The sequence below is a fragment of the Glycine max genome, chromosome 3 (genome assembly GCF_000004515.6).
Source record: "Glycine max cultivar Williams 82 chromosome 3, Glycine_max_v4.0, whole genome shotgun sequence".
NCBI lineage: Eukaryota > Viridiplantae > Streptophyta > Magnoliopsida > Fabales > Fabaceae > Glycine > Glycine max.
Genome location: NC_016090.4, coordinates 2,407,636 through 2,432,340, shown reverse-complemented (window position 1 = coordinate 2,432,340; position 24,705 = coordinate 2,407,636). Strand labels below are relative to the sequence as shown.

Here is a 24,705-nt window from a genome sequence, read left to right as displayed (position 1 = left end):
GTTGGTCACATGACTTTTAATGAAAACTTATGTCTAAAATATCTTCATCTTCTTCCTCTTAACTCCATAAAAGACATGACACTATTTTCAACCAAAAAATATTTTAACACTCTTATATTTTTCTTTTATCTCTAATTGGACGTAAACTCACCTTGTTGGTACGCATGTGTTATCACCCTTGCTTATTCTTCTTCTTCTTCTTCTTCTTTTTAGTTCAATTTTTTTGGTGCATGTTGGATCATTTGGTTGCTAACCTGTACGAGTTATATCAAAATTAATTGTCACAAAATTTATTATTTAAATTTACATGCACATTAAATATACATTAGAAATTTTAGTGTTATATATAACAACATTATTTATTTTATAACATAATTGACCTATTAGTTCAACTGGTTAGATTGTCATGCTAATAACGCAAAAGTCACAGGTTTGACTCTTGCTTGAACCATTAATTTCAAATTAATTCGTAAAACATGTTTTTGAAAAAAAACACTTACGGATTGGGCTAGTCCATAAGTCTCATACGGATTAGCTAATCCGCCCAATCTGTAAGCCTCATAAGGGATTAGTCAACCTCTATTTTTTATCAGAAGGGCAAAATGGGAAAATTGTGCAATTACTGAGTATACCAGCAATTTTGCTGGGTTGCACGTAGCAATGCTCCCGAACCCACCCCCAATCTCCCAAACCCAAGCCCAAACGTCATCAGAGTGATAGAGAAAAAAGCACAAGACAACACAAAACAAAACCTCAGCAACAAACAGAAACAGAGAGAGAGAGAGAGAGATAAAGTCATCACTGCTCACTTTCCTCACTTTCCTCACTTTCCCCATCCACACACCCACCCTCTTCATCTTCATCTTCAGCATGAATAATTCCAACAAACAAGAAGAGGAAGACGAGGTTTTCCTCCCGCACCCCCCCGATCTATCCCCTCACAACCCCCCTCTCCCCAGCAACACCACCTCCTCCTCCTTCTCTCTCCTCTTCCCCTCCTCCCCCTCCTCCTCCCACTCTTCCCCTTCCACACCCCCAAATTCCAATTCCAACCCCCTCTTCATCTCCCCCGACCCCCACATCTCCTCCCAGTTCTACACCTTCACCCCTTCCTCCCACGCCCTTATGCTCCGCTCCCTCCTCCTCCGCCGCCTCCCCTCCCCCTCCGACATCCGCTCCGCCACCCCCTCCTCCGTCCTCTCCTCCTGGCGCACCGTCTGGAAGGACCGCAATGAGGACACCGCCTACCTCACCGCCTGGAAACGCATCCAGGACAAGCTCACTACGCACCACGACGTTTCCACCAACACCCACTTCCTCTGCTTCAAAAACAACCCTCACCAGTTCGTCCCTCACCTCAACCAGTGGCAGCACATCGTCATGTCCCACCACGCCGACACCGACCTCAGCCACCTCAACCTCAAGGACACCCTCGACCGCATCAAGCACCACTGGACCGTCGGGGCCAAATTCTACGGCATCCCTGAGAGCTTCATCCGAGTCTGCGTCGCCGCCTGCCCCGTCTGCTCCTCCTCCGCCACTGAGGGCTCCGGAGAGCCCTCCGCCGCCATTTCGCGTGGCAAGCGGCGACGGTTCGAGTACACCGAGAGCTTCGAGGTGCCGGCCGGGGAAGTCCCTGACCGGCTCCAGCAGCTCGCCGCAAAGCACAAGGTTGTGCTTTGCATTAGGCAGAAGTATATTAGGTATAAGCCTTTTATGGCTGAGGTTAAGGACTATGCTTGCCATAGGGCTGGAGAGCCTGCTGCTAAGAAATCTAAGGTTTTGAAGAGGGAGCCTTATGCTTCTAAAAGATGTGGATGTGGGTTTAGGATTAGGGCTATTGTGCCGATTGCGAATTACAATGAGAAGGATAAGAGTTTTGTGTACCAGGAGGAAGGGGTGGCGGTTTTTAAGTTATATGCTGTGCATTCAGGGCATGAGCCAGGGCCGTTGGACGGGAATGCGAGGATTATGCATAGGGTTGTAGGGCATAAGGGTGGTGGGTTTTTGATGGTTCAGGAGAGTAATGTGTATGGGGTGAGTGAGGAGATGGATGGTGAGGGTGGGTTTGGGGGGTTGTTGGGGAAGGAGGATGGTGGTGGTGGTGGGGATTTGCAGTTTTCGGTGATGCAGCAGGTGCAGGAGTTGAGGACTGAGGTGGGGATGTTGGAAGGGAAGGTTGGGAAGATGCCAAGGGAGATCTTAGCGGCTGTCTCCAGGGAGTTGTTCGAGGTTTTGAATAAGGTTAGGAGTATAGGGGAAGTGGGGTTGAAGCCGGGGGCGATTGAGTTGATTACTGATAAGGTGGTGGAGGATGATGTGTTGGTTGGGGACAATGATTTGGCTAACTGGAGTAATCATCACGAGAGGATTTATGGGGATGGCAAGGACACGGAGCTGATTGAGGATGATGAGGATAGTTTTGGCCGGACTCTGGGAGAGGTTGTTTCGTGGGGTGATCAGATGACGACAGAGTGCAGGACTCAGAAAGATGATCTGATGAGTGACACCTGTAAGCCTGAGAAGTGGTTGAAGTGCAGCGACTTTGATGAGAAAAGCATTCTTGATTGCGAGGATATTAAACTAACCAAGCCTGTCAGATTGATCAGACACGACGAGGGTATAGTGTCGGATGTAGTAGGTCTTGGCTGTATGCAGGTCGACAGTTTCTACCAGGACAACCCTAAATGGTATGATTCTCCTTGTGCTTTGGATACTGGTACTGATTGTGGAGATAGTGGATTCCGTCACGGAGAGATTTTATAGTGCCATCTATGAACATTCAAGTTAATCTACTCTAACTTAGAGATCAAAATCCGTCAAGGCTATTTACCAACCCCTTCCAACCAATAGAAGAGGGATTGTACATTTCTGTATACAGAAGATTGGAGCCGCTCACATGATGCCTTTTAGGTGTATTTATTATTATTGCCTGTGGTTCTGTAAAGTATAACCAGTATGCTTCTTGCACATAACTTTGTTATGAGTTTGACTATATCTGATAACCTTGTTCATGGCCTTCGGCTTTCTTGGTCCGTATAATGCACATGAGCACATCAGTGTTTCCAGTAATCTGCTTTTGAACTTTTAAGAGATTTTTGTATGTATTATGAGGAGCTACTACTGGTGATTTATTTCCATATTGAACTATTGTGTGTTTGAAATTTTCTCATAATGACCTGTGTGTGCTGTACTCCCTGGCCATTTGCTTTACATATTTACTCATTTCTTATATGCCAAAGATCATTTGGCTTCTCACTTCTGGTTCAATTTGAAGATTATCAACTTTTATGCCATTGGGGTGAGACAACCCAATCTATCATCAGTAGCACAGCCCAATTGTTTATTTCATCTTGGCCCCGCATGTCCTGGCAATCTCTTTTGAACTGAATTGAAGAGTGATGGTTTTTGATGCCATAAGCCCATAACACATCCCTTAAGGTATGGCTGTTTTCCCCTACTCTGGAACTTCAAAATTATGATATTTATGGATTCTTGTATTGCAGCACCCTCTTCAATCTTCATATCTTTATACTGTGGTTCTGATGACAAATGTTATAATATATGATGCTTGGGTACATGATTGGCTAAGAAATTAAACAATAGTTTTGAGGAAGATGTCATTTATTCTGCATGTAAAGCATAAAATGGAAAGTACATGTCTTCCTCGGGTGGGTGTAGACATCATTATTCTTTAGTTGGGTGAATGGGGTACCACACTTGAGATTGAACTGTGCTACAAATCTGAATCCATCCCTCATAATTTTGATTCAACTGATAGTTTTGATGGATCAATTAATGTACTAAGAACCTATGACGATGCTCTTAGAACACATCTCTGCCTTCTCCAAGTTACGAGGCATTCAAGGCACATGGGATTCCAATAGTTCGTGCCAAAGGTCACAATTTTCTATTTTTGCAATCGAGTTAATATTTACGAGTTGTACTACTTGTTGAATAAATTTTCCAGATATTTTGGTTTTGTTATACTTATATGTTGCACCATCCTTCCTGAAGAACTGGTTGTAAATCCAGTTAGACTTCTAACATTTTAGGCAGTTCGGTGAAGAACATCATAGAGGTTGTTAGGACCCTACTGGCCTTGGGCCTAAGCCCAACAACTGAGCTGAATAGGGAAGTTAGAGAAGAGCTGCTGATGTGGCAGTCAGTTAGAATATGGGAGTGATTATAATGATCATTCAGTATCTTTCTGTTAGAAACCTTATGGGTTGGGCATAGAGAGTATTATCTCTTCTCTGAGGAGCATTTGCTCTGGGATTACAGGGGTCTTTCCTGTAATATTTCTGTTTTTTTTCTCCCAATCAATAGTATTATTCTGAGTTTCTATTAAATCTGGTTCCTATCAACTGTGTACAAAAATTTGGTTGCATTGTTGTATCTAATCTGTATGAAAATATTACCAGTTTATTGCATGCCTTGTTGGAATTCCAATGGATGCTCTAATATCTTTGTGTAGAATGGAAGATGTGAATACATCTTTTTCATCAACTAATTTCATGGTCGAATGAGTTCATGGGCTGTAGCCTAATATTATTTTATGGAGCTTGTCCTGTTCATTACGTTTTATTTTTGAAGCAGTTCTCTTATATATACTCCTGAAATAGGATCTTTCCTTGCCAGATTAAAGTGTCACTTGACTCACTTCTAGCTGTCTATTTTAAATTTGTGGGCGAAGAGTGTTAGGTTCAATGCATTTTAAATTTACCTGTAACTATATGATGCTCATGGAGTTTTACATCTTTTAATGCCTTTGTAACATGCATATAGGTTACATAAAGATGACGTTTATTTTTTGTTTCATTGCTAGAGTTAGTTACCTTTTTTAGTGCCTAATTATAATTTTACGTCCGTCTTTCACAAGTTCCCTTTGGTTCTGAGGGAGACTGATCTGGAGGGAGATGCCGGACGCTGCAAGGACCAGAATCATGGTATGTCCTTAAATTAGGCATGCTTCCACATTCCGTTATCAGGCTTGCAGTTTTGAGATGAAAGCACACCATAGAATCTATGCCTTGTTTTTCGTTGTGTTTACTATGCTAGATATGATCCATTTTGAAGTCCTGAATCTCTATGATGGTACATTCTCTTGCATACTTTTAATCTTTATGAAATTGATCATATTCTTTTGTGGCTTTAACTCTCCTTTTGATTCTTCAGTCTTTATAATAGTAATTATGCTTTAAGATTTCATTGGTTGAGTCAAGAATAATTTTTTTTTTATTTGATTTGATCTGACAATATTATGCCAAGTTGTGCTCTGGAATATTCTGTAACTTTCAACTGTTAGAACATAACATCATATGTTGTCTAATGTCTCGCAACAATAGACTTTATAGCTTTGAGGTGTTAGTATAATTTTTACACATATAGGAAACAGGTTTTGAAATTTTAGATAAGTATAGAAGTATATATTGTTTTTATACATATTTTTTAATATTTATGAAATTTGATCATATTCTTCATTTGTGATGTTAACTTTCCTTTTGGTTCTTTGCAATATCTATAATAGTAAATATGATCTAAGATTTCATAACATTGAGTCAATAATTAAAGAATTTTGATGTGATTTGACTCTAGTATGCCAAGCTATGCTCTGGAATATGCTACAACTTCCAACTGTTGGAACATAATGGCATATGCTGTCTAATGTCTAGCAACAGTAGACTTCATAACTTTGAGGTGTTAAGTTATACATATACAGAAAACTGGATTTGGAATTTAGATAAGTATAGAAGAATGCAAGAGACTATGTGTTGGTTGATATACATGTCATGTGTACAACCTGATATTTTTAAGCATCACAAAACATGTAAATACCATCAGTTACACCCTTTGATTGCTGGGAAACAAACAGATGCAGCCATGCTTTGATTTGGCAAATGATTATGAGAGAAAAAAGGAGAAGCAAACAGTCACAACCATCTTTTCCTTTTTGTCATCATGTAGGTCCATGACTTTGATTCTTTACCTGCTTTGACAAGAACGAAGGAACATTAGACCTGAGACCAAAATTGGCTCTTTTCTCTTTGATTTGTTTTATTGGGATTAGGGAATTGTTCGTCTGTAACCCTTGGCTGTATTGTTGTTTTGCTTTGCTAATGTTCAGAATTTTCTTGTCTTTTGTTCTTCTGTGTATGTTTTATTACTGAAGTCTATGAAGGCATAAAGACATGGATCCTATTGTTATGAATCTTCGTGTAGGACTGAGTCACGGGCCTAGACACGGAAGACTCCTTCTTGCGACCTAAAAGTGAAAGTGAGAAGTAGAAAACTCTTTCTTGATGGAGCCCCTCCTAAACTATCACAAGTTTTTCTGAAAATAATATCTCATTGATAATATTTCAATCTGGTCTGCCCTTTAAAGAAGGCTTACAAAGAGATCCCTAATTATTAATTAATATAATGACAACTAGCAATCATCCTAATATAAAATAATAATAGATCCGAAACCAGGGATTCTAATATTTATATCTTATGAAGATAGGGAAATATAAAGAAACAAAATAAACTAAAATAATTCAAGACTTAAATAAAGAGATATAATAATCCTAATTAGTGGTTCACATCACCTAGTTATGTGAGCAGTGTCTTTCTCTTATTAGTCTCGTGCATATGATCAGATGTGACATTGGTACTATTTCTTATAGGAGAATGAGTTATTTATTAATGTCTTAAATAAACCATTCTTATGTTAACGTGTTATAATGATGCAAATAATTCTATGTTCGTAATGGTGCAAATAATATCTTTATACAGTATTTAATGGTGCAAATACAAATGATTCACAGTTCTAGAAAGAAGTCTTCTAGTCATTTTGACATAGTTTATCTCTTTCTAGTGATTTACTTATTCTGAATATCATTGAATTTTAGTTGTTAAATCATTGTTGATATTTATGAACTTGGTCTCTAATATTCTCATAAATAGAACCGCAGAAGATGGCTATTTTGCATTTCTATGGGCTCAGCTCAGTGCTTAAGCCATGAAGACTCGATCTTTGATGAAGTTCGAGAAAACTGAGACTATGTTGGTAGATAATTCTTGGTTTTGTTTGGTAATTAATCTGTCTTTCTGTTTACAAGCCTTTGCCTTTTTGTCATTGTTGCCTGATAAGTGAGTGCTTTGTGGGGAAAAACACTTATTGCAGCGGTTTAGAAATGAATTGTTCCCAGGACATTGTGTCAAGCTGAGTTTTCTTTTTTACTTGGACGTAGTAACACTAATTCTTTAGGCTATGTTTGTGTATGTGATGCATTCAGTTGGCACACATTCTAAGGCAGCTAAGGCAGCATTTTGTGAGAAGCAAGGATTTCTAGCTTTGCTTTTAACGTCCCTTCGAGGGGGGTCCAAAACGAAAAACAAACACACACTTAGAAGTTTGTGATGAATTGAGTTTAAGAAAACAGCAGAGATGATCAGAAAGTTGCATGGAACTTTGAGTGCTGTTGCTTCAGCAATTCCTGAAATATTTCGGCAGTGGGTGGGTGGAGTATTTAAAATTATCTTCTTGTGGATTATTAAATAAAATGTGATTCATTTTGGCTTCTTGTTTCATTATTGGTCTGGCTTGTTTATGTGTCTTCATGGTTGGCACCAAGCTCTTGGTCACATACCGATTGGATGGCTACTATCAGTTAAAAATTCATTTACTATTTGTAATCTTTGTCGTTGACTAAAATTCTTTTAAACAATCTACGTTTTTTGTAAGTTGATTCTCAAATGAACGTAGCAGAACTTGATGCTGCTGCTTTTAAACCTCTATGGCTCATACTTTTCATAAGGCAAAACGATTCTTATCCAAAGATGATAAGTGCATTTTATGTTAATGTTAACAAGTGTTAAAAAACCACTGGTTAAAGAATGAAATAAGTGTTAACAAGTGTTAAAAAACCACTGGTTAAAGAATAAAACAAGTGTTAACAATTCTTTCATTTTATGTTCAATCAATCAAAACTGGCACATAATTATTATTTAGAAAGTTTTCGTGTTCTGGACATGGATTTGGTTTCGTACGGATGTCTTCATTTTCGGACTTGTAATAGTTTACGTGATTTAAATTGAAAAAAGTCCGTACATACATGTATACAAAACAATTTTGATAATTTGAACCAGATGCTCGACAATCGACATTGATGGTAGCTAATTACTTTCTGCCATTTAGATGTTTCAGAATCTATGGATAACTAGATATTCATTATTTAAACCTGATACAATATTGCATCATATGCAAACGTTCTATTTGATTAGAATAACTATTTTGTCCATGGTATATATTCAGTAACTGAGAGAAAAAAAAGTGGGAAAATTCTTAGCCAAAGAAAGAGGGAGTAGCCACTGGTCATGTTACATAATTCTTCCATATTTGAAAGTACTTTCTTCCAGTTGTACAGTTAGCAACATTCTCAGCAAATTAAGCTAGGTATGATTAACAAAAGCATTGGCACCAAAACACAAGAAAATGAAAATTAAAGCAAAGTTATGTTATCCTCAGGGAGAGTTAGATTACTGGAATCTAACTCCGGGCAAGTATTTGCTCACAAATTCTCGAGCCAGAACTCGGAGTTCCCTATCGTCGAGTTGTCGATTCGATTGATCGAAAACGATGCTGCCTAGCGGCAATGATGCTGAATGTGGTTGAAGAGGACCAAAGTGCATCATAGGGGCACTTTGCAAGTCAGCATTTGGTGCCATGTGATCTGAGGAATGAAGGGTTGGTGGTGGTGAAGAGCTTTGAGGATGTGGAGGAAGAGGAGCCACTTTCACTGGCAATCGCTGCATCGTTGCGAGATGGGCCTGGACATAGGTTAACTCAGCCTGCAAGTTCATGACCTGCATCATTCAAATTAACATCTAGTAAATCATTGTGTGCTTTCTACCACATTATGGCATATAAAACAACCTAGATGCAATGTTTTAAGATTTGATAGTTTGTTATCTCTCTTGTTTGTTTAAGCAATGAGACGCTAGAAAACACACTCTATTATCGGTTGAAGTTTGTTTGAAATCACAAAAATCTTGTGGATTCCATTTCTTATTTAACACTTTTCACTCATATTTTTGTAGTTTTTATTAAATTTTAACCAGACTCATGTTTAAAAATAGTGTATTGAAAAGTATTGTTGGTACCCGTCTTGTGCAATATATTTAGTTAGAAAGTATTCATAAAGCTAACCTCTAGAGTACAAAACGAATGTGCTTATCATGATAATAACATAATACGTAACCATCAAATTCTCTGTGATTGACAATTACATTGATTGACACCCTAAAAGCAAATACAATGAGTATTTCAACAAGTGGCTTGCTTAATAAATGTTTATCTTTTAACTTTTGCCCATAAATCTAACGAGTATTACAATATGCAATTAATTTGTGACCATAGAGTATACATATAGCCTAGTAACTCCATCTCTCACTACTGTTTCTTTCTTCTGTTACTATTCTAGTATATGGAGGGGCAATGAAATTCTAACCCGTTTATAATAAAGGGCAACAGTACATATCAGGTGCACCATAGTGAAAATTATTTATATATCATAGTGACACTTACTATATATGTCAGAGATATAGATATTATAACTTAATAATTTCTGCATATATATTAATAGAGCGATTTTTTTAAGTGATTAACTGATAAAAAGTGCTTTTTACCCAATCATAGAACAGACAAATAGTAAAAGAATGTCAGAGATGAAGAGATAAAGATTATGGTCACTTACCCGAATCATGTGCCGGCATTTTAATACAATTTGAGATACTCCCAATTATACATGCATGTGAAGAATATTCTCATTCAGAGTTAAAAGGATAAACTTAAGCTTCAATATTATTTTATTTTGACCGTAACATTTACTTTGCTTGTTTAATTGCAACTAAAAAAAGTCCAAAATCTTATCCAAACAACTTTTCCTTTCTCTTCTAGAGGCTACACAGAATCTAGAAAGGGGATACTTAATTGGTATTTTGTAACTAATCACATAGGGAGTGGAATTCTACCTAATTAAGTTGAGGAATTAATTGGTGTATTTCTTCCCAATAATGGCCACGAATTAATGGGAATAATAACATTATATTTCTGGTGTAATGCGTGCAAGTGTTAACTTACTATTTTGTCCGTGGTTAATCACAGTCTTCATGGATGAATGTGTGGAGAGGTTCTACCAGTCAATTATTGCATCTTAGAATTTAGGTTATTCTTAATGCATTCTCTAAGATAAGGAAAAAGGCTGTTGCTATTGTTTCACGCATAAGATTATGCATCTTTATCTATCTAGTACGACGATCAATAATAAATAATAACCTTACTATAGTACTTTAGACTTGTCAAAGTAAAACATTGGAAAATAGTGTTACAGTAACCATTTTAATAAATAAATCTACAACTTTACATCCTTAATTTTAACTAAGTAGATTAAGTTCATAAAGTTTCATATACAATTCAAAAACTAATTATTACTTTATCATACACAACTTTATTTTAACTTACGTGTAATAATATGATATCCAAAATATATGTAAATCACTAGTTACACTGCACATAGTACTGAGTGTAGATTGATGAATTTTATCATTTTTTTAAAATTAAATAAAATCAAGTGTATAAGTTTGCCAGCACACACAAACAGATACATGCAAAAGCGAGTGTATTACGTGAGAAGAATTAGTAAAGTAGTTTTTCAAGTCTTCTTTATGTCTTTTTATAAACACAGTTATGAGACTAATTAATCCCCCCCTCTTAATTACAATCTCTAAGATTCAAACTCTTAATAACATTGGAGGTAAAATTGCTGTAAAAACTAAAAAACATTGTAGATAAAACTTGTTTCCAACAACTCAACTAATAACTCAATGGATGGACAAATAGTTCACTATGGTAACTGAGTTGATTAATGTGCTGAATATAATAACATTGAATACAAGCGTGTGGATTTTAATTTTTTTCTATACATGAGACTGTGACCCCGTATTCAGTAGTCATCACTTTAAAAAAGTTACTAACATCACCAAATTTTAAGTACAAAACCAGATATTAATTATTAATTATAGTTAAACAATATTGCATTGGACTAAAATTTTCTCACAAAATCATTTTTTTTAACTACACAAAATCAAATATAAACGAACTATATATAGGAATATTCACGTGAAGGAACATCTCCACTATTTTTAATTACTTAATTTTAATACGTTGTGAATATTGATTACCATTTGCTAATATACAAATGTGTACCGTAAACTTTATGTGTAGCAAGAGTTTGAAAGTCAAGACTTAAAAATATTTGAATATTTCTCGAGCTGCTAATTGCGTTGCTTGGTAGCTCCGGCAAGCATCAAACAACCCTCCATAGTCAGCTACACCCAGTTGGCGGCTGCCATCACCACACCTCTCTTTATAAAAAAAATACTAGTTAATAATTAATTAACATGAATTTCACAAAATTTTATTCATTGAGACCTAATTTTCACAACACATGGATTTCAGGTACCCAAATTCTTATGCTAAATCTAATCATGTACTAGACCTCTTTGGGTAGCTAGGTTTTCAAATACCATAGTATAACATGTTACTAGGATCCGTTTGATATAACAGAACGAAATGGAAATAAAATGAATTGAAAAGAAAGTTTTAAATTAAAGTAGAATATAAAAATAGAAATTCCACGTCATTTTACTGCAAACAATGGCATCCTTAATTAGCTAGTAATAGTATATAGTATACCTGACTATTATGCACATATATGGCTACCTTGAAATCACACAAAACCTACCTACACTTATAGGGGGCGTCCTAATTGAGTAGTGTATGACTTCCATGGAAAAAAAAATCCAAAAGCTAACAAACGTGTCAAAGCAAACTATAACAATATCCTTAATGGTAAGATCTTGACCTACGAGGAATGCAAAACAGTGATACTTGTCAAGAGACTACACTGTAGAAAGTACAAGTGTAGGAGCATTTCACACCATGGCGCATGCTAGCATGATCACTAGCAGTTAATGTGTTAATTAATTTCTATCCATCTTCTTCTGTCTCCATTAAACTAAAATATTCAAGCATAATGTAGTTGTGAATGATTGATCTAATCATCTAATACGCGGTGGATATGAACTAAGGATTCAAGAACAAGCAAGTTAGCATTAGTACTTATTCCCACATATATATTGGGTTTATCACCTATTCAAAATTTATAGTTTTTAAAAACAAAAGGAAAAGTAACTATAATATATACAAAACAATTTTGATAATATAGAATGGTTAATAGAGAAAGAACGATTAAGAGGGTGTAATGAGGGATACTATATTAACTTACACTAGTTCTTTTGATAAAACAATTATCTTAACTTTCCAACTTATGATATTTTTTAGTTCTTCACATATGTTCTTCTTTGGACACAATTCTACTCAACACACTCTCATTCTAATTAACCTTAGTTCGTTACAATGTCGGAGATTATCTCCTTCCATTAAACTCAACCTTTTGGTTCTAATTATGATATATGCGTTCCATTAAAGTTTTTATCAGTTATTTTTTAGGAAATTTTTGAAACAAAAATAAAGAGATTATTATATTGTCTAAAATTAAACCCTTGTTGGAGACAAAGAAAATGCATTATCTGGAGTTTACTCAGAAATGCAATAAACCAAACCTCCAAGGGAAGATATATACACACAAATTAAATCCTTGTTGGATTTGCTTTTATACTTTTGTTATACACATAAAAATCTCTGGTGACCAATTATTAGAAAGAAAAGGAAGTAAGAGATATAAATAGAGTGAAGTAGGGAATATTAAAGAGAGAATTGGAGTGAGATATATACATACCTGTTGTTGAAGAGCAAAGAGGTGACCAACACAACCATAAACGGGGTCTCTAGCCCTAGACAAAGCCTCATAGCAAAGAGTAACAACAGCATCAAGTCTTTTGTGTGCTGGAATCCTCATGAGTAACTTGGAGGCATTGCTAGCACCAAAGACCTTGTGCACCGCAGCAAAATGAGCCGTTCCTTGGTCTGAGTCAAAGTATGGTGCAAAAATGCAACCCTTCACACACTTTCTCCTCAGAAACTTGCAGGCACCACAAGGCCCATCACCCCTTTCACTTCCACCAGTATTCTTATTACCACCACAATCCATTTTGTTCCCTCTCTCTCTATCTCTCTCTCTATAATCTTTCCTTGCTCAGGGTTGAACCAAATTTTTTGTGGGACACCAAAGAAAGAGATGATATATAAATGAGGTAGGTTTGTTTGTATGTTACTTGCTGCTAACTTGATTTTGATTGGATGTGGAGAGAATAATAAGTGTGAATGCTTTTGGTGGTGGGTTACTCACTTGAGATGGACTAGCTTGGTGGTTCAATCTTAATTAATTTTGCTTATTATAGTGAAGACTTTGATTTCAGTAATCCTGTTTAGTACCATGAAATTTCCGTGAAAAGTAAATGCTTTTAAATTATAATAATCAGACGTGAGATCATAAGTATATGAATGAAAGACGCAATTTCTCAAGTATTATATACATATACATATATATATATATATATATATATATATATATATATATATATATATATATATATATATATATATATATATATATATATATATGTGTAGTAGTATTATTCTTTCCTGAAGAGTGTTAGAAAAACATTCATTTGATAGCTAGGTTTCTTTTAATGTTTTTTATTGGTTAAAATTTAAATGAAACTACAAAATCAGAAGTGAAATTTATTAAATAAAGTGGGAGATCTCATGTAATTTTTTTTTTACAAATTTTAATCAATAATAAAGAACGTGTTACAATCATCAAGCAGCACGCGAATCAATTAATATAGATAATTCTATATATATAATCACATTAAATACTTTATTCGAATATGATTATTTCTCGTGAAGGATATCTATGATGATGTTATCTAGCTGAAGCAGGTGAATCAATTATTGTAAGATTGTGTCACATAATTGCCTTCTTATGATAAAAACTTTCACAATGTATAGTAATTTTGTCCGACTCATGCATGCATGGTTGTTATCTATAAAGAATATCTATAATCTCTAAAAAAAATGTATGATAGAAAATATAGTAACACTTCTCTTAATTTAAAGTTGAAGTTTCACTCATATTAAAGAATTATATAAAACTTAGTGCTACTAAAATAAAACTCAAATTCTAATACAAAAAAGGATATAAAAACATGTAAAACAGTAAATTAAAAAAATAGAAACTTTTTATATTTTTACAGAGTAATAATATTTAGACTCATTTAATGCATATATTTACTTTCATTTCTTTTATCTTTCACTTTTTTATCATCATTATGTCATCTATTGTATTTATTTATATTTTTTCAATCTCTTTCCTCTATATATGATTGTTTATAGGGAAATGGGTACCATGATTCATCACTTCTAGAATTTTATGAGAACACTGTTTTTGGTTATGTAATAGTATTAAGTTACTATATAGTGTGTTGTGCATCCAAATATATATATATATATATATATATATATATATATATATATATTAAATTTGTGGAAAAGGATCTGGTTGATCCCAGTAGAATGTACTCTTGAAGAAAGTTGGAAAATCTTAAGTATGATTAAGCGAGTGATTACTATTTTAGTTAGTAAAAAAATATATGTAGGGCGTTGTGTTGTGGGAGCTGAATTTGGTTCAAAGTTTGAAACTTTAAAGCCACGCAAGCAAATAAGTTTAAGAAGGGAATGTAGTAAGGGGAAAGAAGAGGGCTTGCGTGAAGCAAACACAATGCTCACAACACGGTGATATGAATTGAAGGGTGAGACTTGAGAGTGAGATGAAGAGTTTAGTAGGTGACAGCATAATCAGCTTCCAACCGCCCACGTGCCAGACCAGCTTCCTACAGCACGTGGGACAAATTAAGCATCCTAATTCCTTCAATTCAATAGCGATTTACATAAATTTAATTTCTCTGATGTCTCACTTTGTTATCTTTATACGGTCTCTTTAAAATTATATAATTTTAATAATTTTTAAAATTAAATATTATCATTAAATATTAATATAACTGATATAAAGTAATATTTTCATGAAACAGCACACGAACAATATTAAAAAAATAAGAAAAAAGTCAAATTTCAATCTATAGTACATATCCATCCTAGAATTTCTAGACCCTCTCATTGTCTCTCACCTGTCACACCTCTCATTATTTTTTCTTTAACTTAATTTCTTGTTCCTCTTCCTCCAAATGCACAAAGCACAGAAGTGACACCATGAAATGGAAATTACTATTGGTGCCCTGTGCTTCCTGGTAATAAAGTGTTACACTTTCTTTCACCTCGTACAGGATTCATGCCCTCATTTTTTTTCTTTGTCTAGTACGAGATTGTTTTCCCTCTCGACAATGCCAGTGTTCTGTCTTTCACCTTTTGGAATAATTCTTGACGTGTGACATGTTTAAATATAAAATATATATATATATATATATATATATATATATATATATATATATTTGAGTCTAGTATTATTGTTCATCAACAACATCTTCCAAAATTAATAAATAATTGAATTTCTTAAGTATACATGATGAATGATAGAAATTTGATTTTCTAGTATTACATATGAAGAAAATTTTGTTGAAAAAAAAATTATTTAGATAATCTTTATACGTCTCAAGAATTAATCTTATAGCTTTTAACTATGAAAAACTTTATTTCCAAGGAAAAAAATAGTATTATATGTTTATATACTTCTATTGGCCAAAATTCTTTCTAACTGTGATAGTGAAATTAATTTTCAACCATGTTGGAAGTTAAGTCCGAGTTTTTTCTTAAAATTTGAATCTTGATAGTGCAGATAAATCTTACTCGAGTTGCTGTTTACTTTCACTGTGAATTTTGAATTCGTGAGAAATCATTGATTGATATAGTGATGTATATATATGTTTTGTTATTTTTTTTGTGGTTAGTTTCTTGTAGCGGAAAAATTTCAATCCATACCTTATATATCAATTTTGACGGTTAATTAGGCATTGATTTCTAGATTTATAACAGACTAGAATTTGTCTGAAAATATATTTTACTGTAATTTTATATATTTATATTAAAAAAAACATGGTATATTATTTATAAAAGAAAGCTGTTTTTTTTACAGCATTTGTAAAAGAAAACTTAGTACTAATTAAAAACTGTATCAGTTGTTTAATCGGTATTTTGTATGATTTTTCTTTCAAATTTGTTAATTGATGAAATGTCTAATTTGCAGTTGTTAAAAGACTGTCAATCATCGTACGTAGATTCAATCATTTCAGTGGATTTAAAAGTATCTCACTTACTAGGATTTGGTCAAGTAGTATAATCAAACAAGTGGATTCACAAGTTGGGCTTGATTTCCATAAGGTTGTATTTGCTTTTTGAAAATGGAAATAATATTAAAAATAAATTTTTGCATTTTTTATTATAATCCTTTCTATTTTTACCCTCTAAATTAAACACAGCTTAATGTTTCTCAATTACATGAAGTTTTATCAATAGAACTTGTGACAACTTTGAGCAGGTTTATCTTTCCTATTCCCAAAACTTTCATTCTATCCAAAGAAAAAAGGCATCAACTCATCCACTCGCGGAAACCTAATATATTAGAGGTTACCGATCGAGATTGGTTTTTCGTTCATTTTATAAGTGCATACTAAATAAGAACATTTTATATAGAGAGAGATGTGTGAATATTTTGCTCAGACATATCTAGACATTTTGTTTGTTGGTTGGGTATTTGGGCCATTAAGCCATTAGTTTTGAACTTATTCTGTAGGTGTTGATCTTTATTTTATTTGTCTACCTTCCTTATAATCTTGCTGAATGTTCCATTAGGATTGGCCCATTTTTGTTTTGTTGGACTTGGATGGATACAATTACATGATGATAGCTGGTTATTTCCAATTAGATGGGTATTTTCATTTTGCAGTCCTTTTCTTCTTCTCTTCTACTTTTATAAAGAGAAATGTTAGTCACAGTCTTTTAGACACTTTCCTCCCAACTCTCTCTATCTCTATCTATGTGATTAACTGGATATTTTAATTGTAATTCAAGGCCTGAGATTTTATTATTCTCATTTTTTTAATGCATTATTCTCATTTCTCGTTATTAAAAATATTCTTATTTGAAACATCCCGAAAATATGTATATTGTAAAATTAGGCTAACTTATTTCCTTGGTCCCTTATTTTTAATTTAGGTTACAATTTCATCCTTTATTTTTTTTAAAAGGTGCACAATGATCTCTTACATTATTCTTTTTATAGCATGTTTATACTTGAAGTATTGTCTTTTTTAATTTGTTTTTTTCTGGGATAAACAAGCTATTAAAAAAAATTACTTGAGCACGAAAATTGCATTGTTTCTTAAACAATGTCTCAGACAAAAATTAGTCAAGTTCTCCTGATAACAAATTCTTGTGTATAAAAAAACGTGATTAGAATGAGAGAACTCTACTAAAAAAATTAGTTAAGTTCTTGACAAAAATTAATCATCAATAAAATCAATAGATATTTTTTAATAATATGGTTACCAAAAATATGTATTCCCAATAATTATGGGAGAATGGTAAGTGCAAGAACAGTGTGTAGAGAGCCGTGCGTGAAGGTTTACGAAGGGGAGGCTTGGGCTCTATTGTCAGCGTTGCAGTTTGTTCAATAGGTTTAAAAAACTTTAATTTTGAAGTGGACAACAAGTTGGTAGCAGACAAGGTTTCTTATCCTACAGTTGACGAGTCAGAATTTGGTGTTTTGATTCATCAATGTAGTATGATATTAGTCCATAATCCAACCTTTAAGAGACATATTAATGGTGTGGATCATGATTTTCAGGTCAACTTAATGATGAACACTTGGACAAAGAAGGCAGGATATCCAGTCATTCAATTCATGTTGAATTGAAAGATAGTAGTATTTTGGAATTCAAAAAAGTATTATGAAGTTGCTATAGAACTTACATGCATGTTCCATTTACTTTGACAATGACTTTTTAACTTTCTACTTTGAACATAACTGTGTTACAGGAGACTACTGTCTGATGTAGCATTTGATTTTGCAGTAACAACATTATTTTTATGTTCATATATATTTTTAAAAAATACCAAATACAAATATGAAAAATGTATAATTTAAATAAACTTGGGTATAATTGATTCTCAACTCCAATTTCTACCCCAAAAGAACCCAATATTGTAAACTCATTTTAATGAAGTACTTTAACAAGCACTTATTTCATCCACAACACTTCTTTGAACCACACTTTCATTGTCTCTTGAACAATACTTCTCTCAGTCTCCATTATAAGTAAAGAAAAAAAAAACCTAACTTCACATTAATTAAGAAAACTAGTGAACTATCAATTAAAAAAATAATTAACATATAGTATTTAATTTTGTTAACTCCATTTAAAAAATAAGTTTTTTTAAATTGTTCTTCATTTGGAACTTGATATAAAAAATAAAAAATATATATTTTAAATAGAATTTTTATTAAAATGAAGGGTATTTTAAAAATAATATCATTATAGTAAAATTATATTAGTTGAGATTTTTTTATTATATTTGATATCAAAATATATAGATTTTTTGTTGTTTATATTTGAGACGGAAGGGAGTAAATCTAGGAATGTAAGTGATCCGGTTTACATTAAATTTTGACTATTTTTTAACCCAATTCAATTAAATCTAATCGGATTGGATTGAATTAGATTTATATTTTATTTTTTTTCAACTCAATCCAACCCAACTCAACTTTAATTGAATTAGGTTGGTCATCGGGTTGGTACATTAAAAAACTCTCACATTTTTAAGTCTTGAAAAAAAATAAAAAAATTAATCATATTCAAGAATAGTAAGGAATATTTTTAAAAACCAATTTTACAATTATTCTTTGAAGAGAAACCATAAATTATAAATCTGTAATCAATTTAAGTATGTCGTTCATAATGATAAAATATGAAACACATAACCTATTTAACAACTTGCATATTCATAAAACATAAAACATAACATTATTTTACAACTCAAAATACTTAAATCAACAGTCATCACTAGTCATAAAAACAAATAAGTCTTAAACTATATATAATAAAGAAAAGATGAACATAATTGATATGAGTCCTTACTTTAGAATAAAAAATTGATTCGTGGTCAACTTATTTAATTTTTTTTTAAAAATGACAAATTAGCTAAATTAATCTATCAAAAAATAAATGAAAAAGAATGACAAGATATTAGAGTTAACTTAATTAAAATTAAATAAGAATAGTGAATGAATAATTTAGGTAAAATATTACGAATAAGAAATATGGAAAGCTAACCTTACGCATAATTATACCCGTATTACCGTATATATCAATTGTTTACTATAAGTTAAATGAGTGGAAAGTACGTTGAGTAAAAGTCATCATGAGATTCGGTTGATATTGATATGATAAATTTGATTATACGATAAATTAATTTAGTTGATCAATTCATTTCTATTCAAACTCTTCTTTTATCTGTTTTCTTCTATATATTTTGACTTTCTCATCTAATATTTTTTTTTTGTGCGTGTGATTATTAATTGCTTCTAAATATATATGTAAATTATTTTATATAACTTCTTTAATATGCTTACAATAATAATATTTAGAATAATTTTAATTGTTGTTTATTTTTTTAATGAAGAGTCATCACGGAATAATAGTAACATAAAATTTAAAAATTTATAGAAAAGAAGAGCATGTCGGAATTATTTTTTAAAAATACGTTTTAAAAGAAGAGCATGTCAGAATTATTTTTTTGACTATTTTTTAACCCAATTCAATTAAATCTAATCGGATTGGATTGAATTAGATTTATATTTTATTTTTTTTCAACTCAATTCAACCCAACTCAACTTTAATTGAATTAGGTAGGTCATCGGGTTGGTACATTAAAAAACTCTCACATTTTTAAGTCTTGAAAAAAAATAAAAAAATTGATCATATTCAAGAATAGTAAGAGATATTTTTAAAACCAATTTTACAATTATTCTTTGAAGAGAAACCATAAATCATAAATTTGTAATCAATTTAAGTATGTCGTTCATAATGATAAAATATGAAACACATAACTTATTTAACAACTTGCATATTCATAAAACATAAAACATAACATTATTTTACAACTCAAAATACTTAAATCAACAGTCATCACTAGTCATAAAAACAAATAAGTCTTAAACTATATATAATAAAGAAAAGATGAACATAATTGATATGAGTCCTTACTTTAGAACTTTTTATATTAGTAATTATTTTTTAATATATGATTAGTATTTTGTTATATTTTTGTTTACTATATATTCAGGTTGAATTGGATTGAGTTTTAGCTGGTTTCAAAACTCCAAATCTGTTCTCCAATTTAATTTTAATTGAGCTTATTAAAATAAAATTAATCCAATCTAATAATTCAATCTAATTCAAAAAATTTAATTGGGTTGGATTTAATTTATAGATTAAGTGTCATCTGCTTACACTTGTAAGTAAAATCAAAGTCATTAGTTGTTTATTAGGAAGAAAACCTGAACGATTTATATAAGCCACCTTAAGTGTCACCGTTGCACGCTTGCCATCGAGATATATATTACTTATGTTTTTGGTTACTGCTAGTATTTTTTCAGGTGAGTTATTTTATTTATTTATTTTGGCTATTATGTTTCAGATATAAAATATTTATTAATTTTATTAATAATTATGGGAGAATTTAATGATTACTTTTAGTGAATTTTTTTATTATATTTTTTATTTATTTATAAAATTCAAACTCAAGATATCACTTAAGGTTTAATTTGGGATGATTTTTAGTTCTAAGTTTAATTTTTTAAGAAAACAAATAAAAAAATCATTGTAAGTTCTCAAATTTTGATTTTAGATGTTTTTCTTATTTTTAATTTCAAAATAAATTCATTTTAAAAGTTTTCTATCTTATTAAAATTAGTTTAAGGATGTGTTTATGTGTTGGTGATGGTGGGAAGAATGACCGTAATTGTGCGATGGTGATAATGTAAAAAGTGATGATTGACGATGATGATGATAATGATATCAGTGATGGTAATAATAGTAATGACACTAGTATTGTTGTTGGTGGTATAGTAGTGACAGAGTTGGTAATGACAGTAATTCGGACAATAATAATGGTTTGACATCAATGTTGGTGATAGTTGCAATGGAAATAGTGGAGTGATGATAATGGTGGTCATGATGATGATGATGATGGTGTCGATGATATTGGTGGTGATGACAAGAATAGTGTTGGTGATTGTGGTGGTAAGAAAAGAATCACCATTAAATATAAAGAGGGTGTACTTTTTCAAAACTAAAATTTAAATTCATAATTTTTTAAAAAAAAAATGAATGAGAAAGTGTTTTAAAATCAACTTAGAAATCACTTTAACTTCATTTTTACCAAAGATATTTTATTTTAAAAATTACACATAAAAATTAAAACTAATGTAATTGTGGTAGAATATCACTTACTTTAATTCTTTGTAAAAGGTTCATAAACCTAATGATCTTTAAGCATGCTGATTACTTTAGCTAGGCTCAAGAAAATCCTGTGTGCATAAAAGAAGAGTCAAATTCTTTCCCCGTTAATTTGAAAACTGCCTTCTTCACTAGTTCACGAGTGGTACTTTTGGTCAAACCGGTATTGCCACTTTCTTGCATCTTTAAAAAGTATTCGCCGTTATGGGAAAGGTGCCATGTGCATACATATATGATTGTTTGATCTCCACTTAATAAGTTTATGTAAAAATAACAAACACAGAAACTTCATAGACAAGAATAAGATACCCCATGAGGGGAAAATGGCTCTTGCATGCAATAGAAGCATAACTACTAGCGATCACAAGAGGGGGTGATAGGATCATAAGGGGCCTATAGCCACTAGATGCATAGATACTTTGACTATAATGAATTACGAAAGTGATAAATTTAAAAAGTAGTGATTCTTTGATGTCATGATTGATCTGGTCCAGGCTCTTTCTTTGACCCCTTTTAATTTCAAGTCTTTTAATATCACCTTTTATTTTTCTTAGCCTACGGTTTCTTAGATAAATAATTGTACTTAAGCGATAATTTGCCGCTTGTTCAGGTGACATCCTGTGGTTCAAAACACAAATATTCAAACTGAAATTCTGTAATTAGTCATAATTAAATTGATTGTATTAATTATTTAATCATCCCCAGGTGTTGACCGCACGAGTGGGGGAACTAGTGGGGTCCTTAATTAGAATAGAATATCAACCTTCATGGGTGCACTTTTGCTGTAAGCAGAAGCTTAGGCAGGCCTAATCAGAGGACATTTCCTAGACAAGTTTATGGTCAATTCAAAGAATTAAATTGTGGATCTTGTATCATGCATGTGCTACAGTGCACAAGTAGGTTCATTTATTCATTCATTAATTTATAATTATTATTTGCAAATCCTTGTCAATTTTGCTTGGTTGGATACATATATATATTGACAATGACTTTTCAGATCGATATTTAATATTGATTAGTTTGTGTTTAAATGTTTAAGCTTTACTGAAGTTAATAAATTGATAGATTAATAGGGGGCAATGTACTTTGAAGGATTGATTATATGTCCGGATAAAGCTGTGCATAATTTGTTAATTGCTGGAATGGACAAGAAGAAATGTAGTTTCTTAATTATCATAGAAAAGAAAGAAAGAAAAGTGGAGAGCAGGCAGGTGGAAAAACTGAAAAAAGACACATAGGAATAGAAGAAAAACATTAAACTGTACTTGATGATGACCAAAAGAAGTTTTTCATTCGACAAGCATATGCGTGTGGCCATGTGGGTAGTAACATGATAGTATAAGATTTTAACTACAATAATTATTTGATGTCAAACCGTGAAAAATAATTTTGTAAATTTCGTATTAATTAAAAATTTGAATGGTTCGCGAGGTCAAGAATTAGACTATTATATTAATTGTCATTGTCTGAATCTTAGTCCTGAAAATTATTTTGATATTGATATATTTTCTTTCATTCTTTGATCTTCGCCTTTATTCCTTTTAAATTGTCATTGAATATCTCTTCTCAAAATCAATTTTCTCTTGTTTAATTTAATGCTTAATGTTATTTTTGATCCATTAAGTTTTATATTTATCTCATTTTGGTACATTAAATTTAAAATGTTCAATTTCAATTCTTTATGTTTTGAAATTTTTTATTTTTGTATTTTTTTTTCATTTTTGGTAAGAACGTTAAACTCCGTTATTGTTTTAAATTTGAAAATAATTAATTTAAAATAGTAACAATTAAAAATTACCACTATTTTTATTTTATTTTAAAAAAATAAACCACTCTAATTCCTAATGTTTATCATTCCTTTCCCCTCCTGCAAACACTAATCACCATTATCTTTATCACCCTCAAAACCCAAAATCACCATCATTTTCATTAAACACCATCAGAGAGAAGTTACTTGTGTGTTGTTGATGCATGGAGTTAGGACAAACAAAATCATAAAAACATGTGTGACAGAACAAGAAAAAATGTCAAATGAACAACAACATAAACACTCTTCCATTTTTCGACTCAAATTCTACCAGACTTAGCGTAGACTTTGTTGACTTGTTTTTCTCTCTCAACATCACACAATCTTCGATTATTATTTTCTTGGCGTGGTGAAGATGGGGTCGTCGGAATAGAAGTGAGTGGAGAATGAGTTGTCGTACTTAATTATGATGGTGAAGCGAGTTTGCTCGATGGTGGACAAGACAAACTTGTTCAAACTTCGAGTGCTCTAAGGTCAGGAAGCAGGTAGATCACATTTGAGTTGCGCAGTGACCTTGGGCAAGCCTTCTTTAGATCTAGATTTGAAGCTTCAACACCAAGTGCTTCATTGGATCTACATTTGCCATCTGTTGTTGATTTCTTTGTTGGTCTTGAGATCCCTAACTTCCTCTCTCTCCTTAGTAACCATTTTCATGTTCCTCACCCACAAAAACAAAATCTAAAGCCCTTTTCAATGATGGTTTGGGTGCAAAGAGACCTCTTCTACCCTTCTTCCTCAATCGCTACGACAGCCACACCTGTCAAGAACCATTGTTGAGATCTTTTTTTTTTGGTAATGTAAAGCAATCGAAGGAAAAGGAGAAACATAACAATCACAACCTTGGGTAAGTTTTTAACATTGAGATTTTGCTAAGATATAGATGGAAGGAGATGATATTATTAGTGGTTTATAATACAAAATAAGATAGCAACGATTTTTAGATGCCACTATTTTAAACCAATTGCTTTCAAATTTAAAACTCCAATAAAGTTTAATGTTCTTAAAGTAAAATGAGAAAAAATATCAAAATGAAAATTTTCAATAACCAAAATTAAATATTTTAAACTTAATGTACCAAAACAAAATAAGTAAACTTAATGGACCAAAAATATCATTAAACTTTAGTTTAATTACATTGTAGTAAGTTAATAATCAAATGGACAATAGTTAAGTAGTAATTACTTGTATTAATAGTATCTTAATTTTAATCACTTGACAAAACTATTTACTTGCTCTTTTTTAAATAATAGTCTGAATCCTGTAATTTTCTCTAGTGGTGCATATAAAAGAAATTGTTGGAGAAACAAAATCTATTTTAATAATCTTTATGTCTCCGATATTAATCTTATCATTTTTTA

At 32.2% G+C, this 24,705-nt stretch overlaps 2 protein-coding genes across 6 annotated transcripts; one reads left to right on the top strand and one right to left on the bottom strand.

The window, feature by feature from the left end:
- Positions 1–755: 755 nt before the first annotated feature.
- LOC102667707 (uncharacterized) lies at positions 756–7,575 on the top strand. 5 transcript variants are annotated; one of them, XM_041014343.1, is made up of 3 exons: positions 756–3,441; positions 4,883–4,949; positions 6,949–7,575. In XM_041014343.1, exon 1 carries the CDS (start codon positions 871–873, stop codon positions 2,764–2,766), a length of 1,896 nt encoding a protein of 631 aa, XP_040870277.1. In that variant the 5' UTR covers positions 756–870; the 3' UTR covers positions 2,767–3,441; positions 4,883–4,949; positions 6,949–7,575. The 5 variants fall into 5 exon arrangements, with proteins under 5 accessions (XP_040870277.1, XP_040870274.1, XP_040870273.1 ...); XM_041014340.1 differs by having other exon boundaries at positions 5,968–7,575; XM_041014339.1 differs by having other exon boundaries at positions 4,883–7,575.
- A 787-nt stretch (positions 7,576–8,362) lies between these two features.
- LBD13 (LBD domain-containing transcription factor) lies at positions 8,363–13,254 on the bottom strand. Its single transcript, XM_003521897.5, has 2 exons — positions 12,846–13,254; positions 8,363–8,850 (listed from the first exon to the last, which is right to left on the bottom strand). The coding sequence occupies exons 1-2, from the start codon at positions 13,155–13,157 to the stop codon at positions 8,524–8,526; spliced, it is 639 nt and encodes a 212-aa protein (XP_003521945.2). The 5' UTR covers positions 13,158–13,254; the 3' UTR covers positions 8,363–8,523.
- Positions 13,255–24,705: the final 11,451 nt, after the last annotated feature.